The sequence below is a fragment of the Maniola hyperantus genome, chromosome 18, assembly GCF_902806685.2.
Source record: "Maniola hyperantus chromosome 18, iAphHyp1.2, whole genome shotgun sequence".
Taxonomy (NCBI): Eukaryota; Metazoa; Arthropoda; class Insecta; order Lepidoptera; family Nymphalidae; genus Maniola; species Maniola hyperantus.
Window position 1 is genome coordinate 7,940,325 of NC_048553.1, and position 10,511 is coordinate 7,950,835.

General features: G+C 37.2%; 1 protein-coding gene and 1 long non-coding RNA gene across 2 annotated transcripts; one reads left to right on the top strand and one right to left on the bottom strand.

Annotated features, from left to right (window-relative positions):
• Nucleotides 1-906: 906 nt before the first annotated feature.
• Nucleotides 907-9,039, bottom strand: LOC117990839 (dynein regulatory complex protein 9-like). The gene is made up of 8 exons (XM_034978333.2): nt 9,024-9,039; nt 8,556-8,626; nt 5,062-5,230; nt 4,607-4,753; nt 3,930-4,035; nt 3,307-3,501; nt 2,688-2,819; nt 907-1,271 (listed from the first exon to the last, which is right to left on the bottom strand). The coding sequence occupies exons 3-8, from the start codon at nt 5,193-5,195 to the stop codon at nt 1,059-1,061; spliced, it is 927 nt and encodes a 308-aa protein (XP_034834224.1). The 5' UTR covers nt 5,196-5,230; nt 8,556-8,626; nt 9,024-9,039; the 3' UTR covers nt 907-1,058.
• LOC138403535 (uncharacterized) lies at nt 6,428-7,159 on the top strand. The gene is made up of 2 exons (XR_011237786.1): nt 6,428-6,550; nt 6,929-7,159. It is a non-coding gene; the product is annotated as an uncharacterized lncRNA (long non-coding RNA).
• Nucleotides 9,040-10,511: the final 1,472 nt, after the last annotated feature.

Here is a 10,511-nt window from a genome sequence, read left to right on the forward strand (position 1 = left end):
TGATCCACGTGATAAATAAACATTTTTCAGGCACTGTTCAATCAATTGTCAAGTCAGTGTTTAAATCGTACTTTTAGTAGTTCAATGCTCTTGACATGAAATTTGACAAAAAAGTTAAAATAGCGCGTGAGGAGTTTACGCATGGATTTTATTTTTATTTAAAAAAAAATGTTATTCGGAAGCATACACTAAATAAAAAAGCTAAACTAAAGTACTGTGTAACCGCGACTGAGATAGCGATAGCCCGACGTAACGATGAATAACACGACAATTATTACCATTGTTTAGTAGTCAATATTTGTATTAACCTATCAACTACATTTGTATTAAACGTTTTTTATGTTAAAACAAGTAAATAACTAATGAGAAATACAATGATGCCACGAATTTTCAGTTTGTTTTGCAACTAAAGTTGTATTCCTTGAAAAAAATCGGTGACAGTGATACGATAAGGGTCTAAAAATAGGTTAGCTGCGTCTCTGTTTATCACATTAGTAACTTTATCTGTGTTCTCTTTTTAGTGTGAATGAGAAAGCAAACGTTCCTTTGTCTAGATTTTTTACTCCGTCTACTTTCGGAAGGAAAAGATTCTTTACAAAAAGTTTTATATACAATACACACATGATACCGAAATTTTGCGTTATTGTTTACGAGATATATTAAAAACACCAAAAGGGATGCTTTTTCATCCCTATCTTCAATTTCCACCCTCTAATTTAATAGTACTCCGCATTTTTGTCTCTTTTTATAACCCAACGATTATTGCAATAAAAACCCGTAAACGTCTTAGCTCCTTCTGGACATAATTAAGGTAACTAAGGTCTAAGTACACAAAAATGAAACATCGAGTTGTCTTTAAAATCATATTTTATTAAACCAAAAGATAAAAATAGTCAATAGAATAAATTAAAATCAAAATAGTAAATAAAAACCTTAATTATCTACCCATATTTAAAAAGTTCTAAATTTGAAATACATAAATGTCGCATATAGAGAATAATTAAGTATAGTTGGTAGACAGGTCGAGATGGCAATCAGGGTGGGGCCTTATAGCTAATTTATTTCTTCTTGGATTTTTCACCAGTTTTGGATGCACCTCCTTTCTTCTTAACTGGTTTGTACGGGCCTAACTGGTTCCTCACAAGCAAACCTCGCCACCAAGCTTGTATTATGATTGCAGAATTGTGCATTTTCTCGCAATGCTTACGTGCTGCCTCTCGCTCATTTTTGAATTCAACCCAACTCTTTATCGATTCTGCATGTTCTTTTATCTGAAAATTGAATAGTTAGCTTAATATACAGGGTGTAACCAGAACGCTAGCAAAAACTTATATACTCATTTTGAAGTTTTAGTGATTTAGTATTTTTCAAACTCGCAATGTATAGCGTGCAAATCTCTGGTCAATGCCCGCCCGGGCTCGACTCCGAGTGGCCTAGTTATGCAAAGTTTTATATATATTTATATTTATATTTATTTATTTTATTAAAGAAGAATATTAACAGTTTACAATAAGTTTGGTGCATTCATAAACTTTAAATAACGTTCGTTGACCTCTAGCGTCAGTCAGATCATGTTTTATTTGCAATAGGTAGGTACCTATATCGTGAACATTTACAATATGTAGGATTTTTTATTTATTTTTTCGCGTTCGTTTTTGTGGTCACCTATTATCGTTTTTGTGGTCACCTGTTATCCTTGTAGTAAGCGACAGGTCCAGATGGTAATCGGGGTGGGGGATACCCGCACAGCCCCCCCCCCCCCCCCCCCCCCCGGAACCGGCATCCTGCTGGCTATCGCCTTGGAGTAAGTAGTACTTACTTTTTAAATTTCTCAAAACTGTACCTACCACAGAAGATATAATAGTGTACTTGCCAAGCAAGGTTTTCTACATTAAGGCCCAGTTTCCACTTATGCAGAGCGGAGATGAACAATCAGATTACTAAACAGAAAAAAAAACCGACTTCAATACCTAGCCATAAACACTAAAAATTAATAAATAATTTAATTTATTACCGAATATATTATGTATACAAGAGTGAATATCGTTCCATGACAATACTTTTTGCTGCCGGTGCCTTCATATTTTTATGAGACTCCACAAAGGCACCTGATTGGCACCGACCCCAAAAAATATTATCACGGAACTATATTAACTCTTGTATACATAATATATTCGGTAATAAATTAAATTATTTTTTGGTTTTTAGTGTTTGTGGCTAGGTATTGAAGTCGGTTTTTATTTTTTTTGTAAAAAAAATTTATTTCACAATTTTTAGTGACCCCATGGTATTAAAATATGCTATGCCTGGTTAAAAATCTACTGTTTACTAAGCTATTACACTGATCGCGAGCAATTTACTCTTATCCGTTGAGGAGTTCCATTATCTATCTTCGAAGATGTTCATCAGATCTTCACCAAATTTATATGGGACCAACTTTGAAGTATACCCTTTCAAACAAAAAAAGAATTTTCAAAATCGGTCCAGGCGTCTTCGAGTAATCGGGGAACATACATAAAAAATAAAAAGATTTCGACGAATTATTGAGAACCTCCTCCTTTTTTTGAAGTCGGTTAAAAAGATGACTTACTTACTTAATACTTTTTCCACGTCACCTAGGTACCTATTTAGAATCTGATTGGCTGGTGTATAAGTAGTTAAACTTTTAGAAAAATTGAGAAATTTACCGTTTCCTCTAGGCGCTGATTCTTGTTTTGGAGGCTCTCGTAATCATTCGCTATTACTTGTAACCTCAAATCAATACTTTCCATATCTGTCTCATATTTCGCCATCCAACTTTCTACCTTTCCGAGAGTTTCCTGCAAAAAACCTTTCTACAGTGCGACAAGGCTCTCTTGGCACTTGAATGACATTGACAAAGGGGACACTTGACGGCAACTTAGGTAGTTCCGACGTGGTTCCGATTTTCGCCACTCGCCAAGATAGCCTTGTCGCACTGTAACTGTCGAAATATTATAATTTATTATGCAAGTACCTACCTATAGAATCGCTCATCAGAACACAGGTTATGAGGTAGGTACAACGTGCGGGCGGAGTGGAGATTGCGACAGAAAATGTTAATTTTAAAATTAAGTAGACGTATCGATTTAAAAAAGAGGCTCGTTTTTTCTCATTTTACTTATTCTTTTTTAGGGTTCCGTACCTCAAAAGGAAAAACGGAACCCTTATAGGATCACTTTGTTGTCTGTCTGTCTGTCTGGCCGGTTTTCTAATAGTTAGGAAGGGAATTACTTATTATCTAGATTGCTTTAGACGTAGACTGCAGCGAATTTGGTTGTAGCTTACATTTATATTGATGGTAGTAAGAAGTTCAATTTCAGCGTGGACGCGTTGCTCCAGCTCAACTCTACGCTTCAGCTCCAGGATGGCCTGCGTTGGCACTTTCTCCTTGTCGTATAGGATCTGCAGGTTCTGTTCGGTGCGCGATCGTTGCCAGCCTTCGGCGTAGCGCTCGCGGGTCCAAGTTTTCAACTCCACATCCTTCGAGGTATTGAGACCATTATTTTTAGGTAAGTAGGTAACTATACGAAACCTAACCTAAACTATATAATAAAAATAAAAATTGAGTCAAGTGCGAGTCGGACTCGCACACGAAGGGTTTCGATCATCGCAATAACACTTTTTAATTTTTTTAAACCGCACCGGGTTAGCGCGGGGGCTGTGCGGATGTGTGGGGCGTCTCCATCTCGATAGCCATCTCGAACTGTTGCGTACTATTGGCACTCGTGTGCTATTGGTAGCTCGTTTGCGCTTGTGTCCGTTTCATAGGCCCTAATGGAGGGCAGCCTAGTGGACGCAATTAAATAACTGTATGTTTAGCTATAACACGACTTGACACGAATAAAAACAGAAAATGCATACTTTCAGAATTCAGAAACTGAGTAGGTACCTAGAGTAATTATACTCACTTCTAACTTCGCCCGAAGGGTCTCGATTTCACTATTGGAGTCGTAGGTGACGGATTTAACGTGATTTCTTAGCTGGCGAAGCTGCCTGGTTGCTTCTCGGCGCAGCCTTCAAATTAATTATTTATTTATTTAGAAATATTTATTGCACACACTTAAATATATAATATCTTTACCAAAGTAAAATAAGACCACCTCTCAAGTATGACCTACCAAACAAAAAAAAAAAACAAAAAAGAACAGTTCATATTTGGCGGAGAAATCGCATAACAAACATACAAAGGAAACATACAGTCGATTGAGAACCTCCTTCTTTTTTTGAAGTCGGTTAAAATTTGCTTTGCCTGGTTAAAAGCCTACAGTTTACACAGCTATTACACTGATCGCGAGCAATTTACTCTTATCCATTGAGGAGTTCTGTTCTCCATCTCCGAAGATATTCATCAGATCTTCACCAAATTGAAATGGGACCACCTCTGAAGTATGTCCTACAAAACAAAAAAAAAAACATCACAATCGGTTCTTAATTAACGGAGTCGAATTGAGAATTTCCTTGTTTTGTTGAAGTCAGTTAAAAATTAAAAATGGATAGAGTACGTGAGCACGTGGCACCGTGGGCAGTGGATCATTACTCATTATTAAAGATAGATAGGTAAATTAGATTGGTTAATCTTTCTCACGTTTTGTTTTTTTGATCTTCCTCAGCGAGTTTATATTGACGCTCGTATTTTTGAAGGATGCCATTCACCGTATCAGCCAAATACTGGAAGTCTCTTTCTATGCATAGGTTTTGATAAGTCTTGGTTAGAACTCGTAATATAAAATCTCTGCAACATAGATTAAGAAATTAGCTTGAATGAAAATACTAATTATTAGTTCATAACCACAATTTACTTTTTTAGGGTTCCGTACCTCAAAAGTAAAAACGGAACCCTTGTAGGATCACTTTGTTGTCTGTCTGTCTGTCGGTCTGTCAAGAAACCTACAGGGTACTTCCCGTTGACCTAGAATCATGAAATTTGGCAGGTAGGTAGATCTTATAGCTGACATTTGGGGAAAAATCTGAAAACCGTGAATTTGTGGTTACATCAGTCAGCACTGGCTATAGCTTCGTTTAAACATGCTTTATCCCTACCTGTCTGCCTGAAGTTTGTCTAACTTGTACTTCATGCAGTTAAGGTTCTTTGGGTCTATTTCGTCCAGTGTGTCTCCACTCGATTTCCTCTCGACCCCATATTTGTCAGCGAGTAGCACCATCATTTCTGACATCGTCTTGTTTAATCGAAGTTGAATGTTGCATGCATCTAAAAAATATTATATACTAGATGATGCCCAGATACAGATGCCAGAATCATCAACGCCAACGTAGTCGGCCGAGGCGACGTTGACGTGAAGAATTAGATAACTTTACAGTTACGTGGCCTGAAGAGGCACGAAATAGGAAATTGTGGAAGGATCGGAGGGCGGCCATTGCCCAGACGTGGGACAGCACAGGCTGATTTAGATTAGATGATGCCCGCGACTTCGTTCGCGTGGATTTAGGTTTTTAAAAATCCCGTGGGAACTCTTTGATTTTTCGGGATAAAAAGTAGCTTTGTCCTTCCCCGGGATGCAAGCTATATCTGTACCAAATTTCGTCAAAATCGGTTGAACGGATGGGCCGTGAAAGGCTAGCAGACAGACACAGACAGACACACTTTCGCATTTATAATATTAAGTATGGATCAGTATGAATCTACGAGTCGTAAAAATCGCTAATTTAAGTATATGCATATTATGTTGGTACCCACGGAACAGAAAAAACAGTGGAAGTGCTAAGTAGGCGTGGCACGCGTGCCACAATTAAGCGTAGTTACGTAAAACTGATCCCAGTCGCGTTCTAACATCGCGTGGAGTTGGTAGTCTCGCGACAAATTCATATTGCCCTAGCAATGTTACTGTTCCGTTTTGGAGTGTAAAAATGATAGTAGGAGAAAAAATCTTAAAAATGGAGGTGTTTCGTATCATCGGTAAGTACGATTTTCATTGTTTTCTATAAAATCTTAATTTATTTCAATTTACTAATATTTAATAGAACGGTTAGTCAAAATCAACCTTAAACAATTAAGATAAAGTTTATTTTGGATTGATTCTATTCCGAAAGTACTTCGCTCCGTGTTCGCTACTCAAATAGTGATGTGGCCAAGTAGAATATTGAATTTATCGATTGATATCGATACAAGGATATAAATAAATAGTAACGCAATAATTATAATTTATTAATGATTCGCCGTTCTGATTAAATAATAAATAAATAATAATAATAATAATAATAATAATAATAATGAGTGAGACGTTGCATTGATCACTAAATAGACATCAGTAGTTCCTCTAACCTTCATTTAAAATATTTTTAGGTTTCCCAAAGATGCAAGCATCAAAGAGAAATGGATAGATGCAACGGGTAGAGTTAATTGGATGCCAATCAAGAAATCAAGCATGATAATATGCTCTGAACATTTTTTTAGAAGTCGATTTTATAATATCAAATAAAGGATATAGATATACGAAACCTACTGCGCTTCTATCAATGAAAATCGTTAAGTCTTTTAATCAAATAACCTTGTTTTATTTTATTACTTTCAGTAAGTATTGAAAATACTTGATATTATAATACAAAACAACACACCTCTTAGTTATATTTTTGTATGAAGATTGACTGACTAAATATCAAATTTAATTCATAAACACACTAATTAATTTTTCTCCTATTCATTTTTATATAGGTACTAGATGATGCCCGCGACTTCGTCCGCGTGGATTTAGGTTTTTAAAAATCCTGTGGGAACTTTTCAACTTCCTATGTCCTTTCCCGGGATGCAAGCTATCTCTGTACCAAATTTCATCAAAAACGGTTGATCGGTTGAGCCGTGAAAAGCTAGCAGACAGACAGACAGACAGACACACTTTCGCATTTATAATATTAGTACGGATTTATTCTCAAAATTTAATTTTGGTTTCAGCCACAAAATGATAAATGTGGTCACTCCAGGTTCTTCAAAAAGACAAAGTGATTCGGAGATTCCTGCGTCTAATCACGTTACCGATTTGATGAAGGCAATAGTCGAAAAATATATACATAAATGTTCGCATACACCATTTATTAAAATTAAAAATAAGACTTTCGAAACGCCAGTTTCTTAACAAATATGTTTTATTTCAAGGGCAATAAATAAAATTTATCTATTTTCATACGTTGCAGTATTTATTGTGCATACTTGTAAAAGGCATGCATACATACCAGCACTTTTATTCAATAATTACCTTTTTTAATTTTATTTTTGCGAATGAACAAAATAACGAGTATCTATCGATATCGATAGGTAATTCATTGAGCTACGTGGTGCAGCCTTAACTGAGGAGGAAAAAAAATCGACCGATCACGCAAATGTCAACCATATGTTTAAAGTAATTAAGTTTATAATTGCTACTACTTAGAATACCGCCATCTATGGTCAAGTAGCGGAATTAATTGGACAATTGAATCTAGTGTGACGTGAGTGTGACTATAGCTCGTAAATACGTTCTTCCGCTAAAGCAAAATAAATCTTATTTCTAGAGCGTCAGGGTTTATTTCCAAATCTGTGACGTAGGCTAGTTTTGACTAAACTTAAACGACAAATCAAATGATTTGTTTCTTTGTAGTGCAATATATGACTATCGGTACATTTGTATGAGTTTGGCGACAGCGGTTCCTATAGTAATTTTGGTGAATTGCACTTCCACTGTTCTTTCTGTTCCGTGTTGGTACCTATATCCGGACAAACGAGTGGGTATCTTATCATTTATCAGTATTATCATTACCTCACTAGCCATACTTATACTTATTCCTAAAATTTACTTACCTAGTGATATTAAAAATATGTATGAGGCACCTAGTAGGTAGGTACCATACAAAATATATACCTAGGTAAAAAATTTTTTTTAACTTTAAGTCCGCCCGACGAGTAGACGTACCTACCTACTACCTATTTATGAACCCAGTAAACTGTACCTACTTACAATATTTTATACTTAAGTAGTTCATTATTATTATTATTATTAGTTATTTGTGTATTTATTACTTTCACGCCCGTGTACAAAATAAATTTACACATAAAAACCAAAAAGTAATATAATACCACTACATAAATAAACTTACAAACACGTTACATAAGTATATTTGTACCGGGCGGAGGATTACACCCCGGCAGGGGAGAGCATACGGAGTCAGGGCGACAGGTTGAGAAATCGGCGGACTATCCTAGCCGAGTCTAGCAACACCGCTTTTTGCATCCTGGCTGCGAGCGAACTGCCACGGTACCTACCCCAGTCGAGGCGACTGATGGTGAGCGAGGCTGACTGGGATCAACCCATTCGCAGATATGACGATTGGAATGGTTTCAGTGGACTCCACATGCCACTTGTCGGAAACTTCGTGAGCCAGATCGAGATACTTGCGTTTTTTCTCCGTCTTCGTATTTCCATCTTCGTAAACAAACAAGACCGACTAGGGCAACAGTATAGCTAAGTACCTACATAGACATTTTTGAAATTGCTTAGATATTCGGTAGACTATATTATACTTAGTAGCTACTAAGTAGTGCTTACGTAAGATGCGTAACTGCGGGATAAGTTCTTCTAAAACCGTAGCGAACAAGCAAGCTTCGAAATAGGACAACCTGAATAAGTACATTGATTTACAATTACATTAAGGTAGGTAAGTACACCTAAGTAGGAGTAGATAGGTACATAGTATGCGACAGGTCAAGATGGAAGTCGGAGAGGGAACGCCCCGCAGAGCCCCCGTGCGAACCCGGTGCGGGCGAGCGCGAGTGACGTGCGGGTGTTCGGGGCGTCCCCCCCGCCTCATACCCTGATTGCTATCTGGACGTGTCGCGGACTTTATGTTAAAATATTCTGGTTCTCAAATTAGACACTATATTCGGTAATCTGAGCTTTTGATATTCTTAAGTAACTACTTATTAACTCAAAAATTACTTTTTGCTTTTTAGAAATAGGACGCAGAAAAGCGAAGCATTTGATTGAATAATAAATAGAATATGAATAGTCAATTACTTGTAAATATGCTGTTCTTCATTTTCCTGAAAGGCAACAAGAAGTTATGATATTAATTATTATTAATTAGGTACCGACCCATTACATATTTTGATTCGGATAGCTTCGTTGGTCTAGTGGCTATAGGCTATAGATTATTCGGCTGCGGATCGTGAGGTTCGAGTCCCGGGTCGGGCCAAGTTAGCGAACGTGCACCGAGCCTCTCGGTCTACATTTGGCGCGAGTAGCCAGCGCTCGCCGGCATGCGACTTTTCAGCAGGAGGTAGGACATACTTGCATAATGCATTGGGTCAATTAGTACTGGGGTTTTCACAAGAACAAGAAAAAGTAACAATGTTTTCTTTGATATCAATCAATCAATCAATCAGCCTGTTTGCGTCCACTGCTGGACATAGGCCTTCCCTAGAGCGCGCCACCACACACCATCCTCCGCCTTCCTCATCCACCCACTTCCCGCTACCTTCTTTCTTTGATATGGGTAAATACAAGTATGTAAGTAGGTACCTAGGAGGTAGATACCTACCTCGCATACTCCGTTTAGGCAAAATGTTTTGCTGGCGCATGGACTTAGAAAAATTGGGACGTTAATATCGCTTGCGCGACCCCCTGAAACCGATGCTACGGTGCTGCTAAGTGGTTTTTGGTGCGTGGTAGACATTACAAAAATAAATAAAATCTAAAATAACATGTTCTTCCAAAATTGTGTTAAAAATATATAAATCTATAAAATCACGATGTACCTAAAAGTAACATCAAAAATGACAGTAGAATTAAATAGACATTAAAAGAATTATTTGTTTGACATGTTTTTTCTTTTCATCAAAAATGGTCAATTTCGAGGTCACGAAGATCAATGTCGAGGAAACGAAGAAGTTGGATGTCGAGGATATGAAGGTCGACTTCGGGGTAACGACATTTAATGTTGAGGTATAGAAGTTAAGAAAGAAAGTAATCGAATTTATTTTACCGACATAATATTGAGTGTTTATGAGTAGGTAATAGGTATTCATAGTTTGAGTTTGTTGTGGGCTCTTCTCAGACATGGGCGTGTCTGGAACCCTGATAGGTTTAGGCTTACGTAATTAACTATTATCAGTTATCACCATTACATCAATCAATCAAAAGTGAACAATTACAAGTGTGTGTAATGTGTAAGTACTTTGAATAAATTATTTTATTATCACACTTGTTTTGATGCTCGAAATCTGGTGCAACGTTGTCGCGCTAAGCAGTCTCGACCTTAAGGGCACTGGAAGGCTTCACTTGAAAGACAAATTGCATTACATATTGCAACCAAGCCTTTTTAGTTCTGTGGAGTACAATCATCATACTCAACTCATCGCTAATCCATTATAGAGCACGAGTCTCAGAGTCTAGGGTTTAGGCCATAGTCCGCTACGCTGGCCCAGTACGGATGGGCAAACTTCACACACCTTTGTGAACGTTATACTACTCCATATAACGTTATGGAGTACAGTCAGCAGCACA

Bases quoted from the DNA above. Each gene is read 5' to 3' on its own strand.
- LOC117990839 (XM_034978333.2), bottom strand. From the start codon at position 5,195: ATGTCAGAAATGATGGTGCTACTCGCTGACAAATATGGGGTCGAGAGG. The intron at 4,036-4,606 runs GTGAGAAAGATT...ATTAATTTGAAG, and splicing joins GAAGATCAAAAAAACAAAAC to GCTGCGCCGAGAAGCAACCA. The intron at 1,272-2,687 runs GTAAATTTCTCA...TTCAATTTTCAG, and splicing joins ATCAGCGCCTAGAGGAAACG to ATAAAAGAACATGCAGAATC.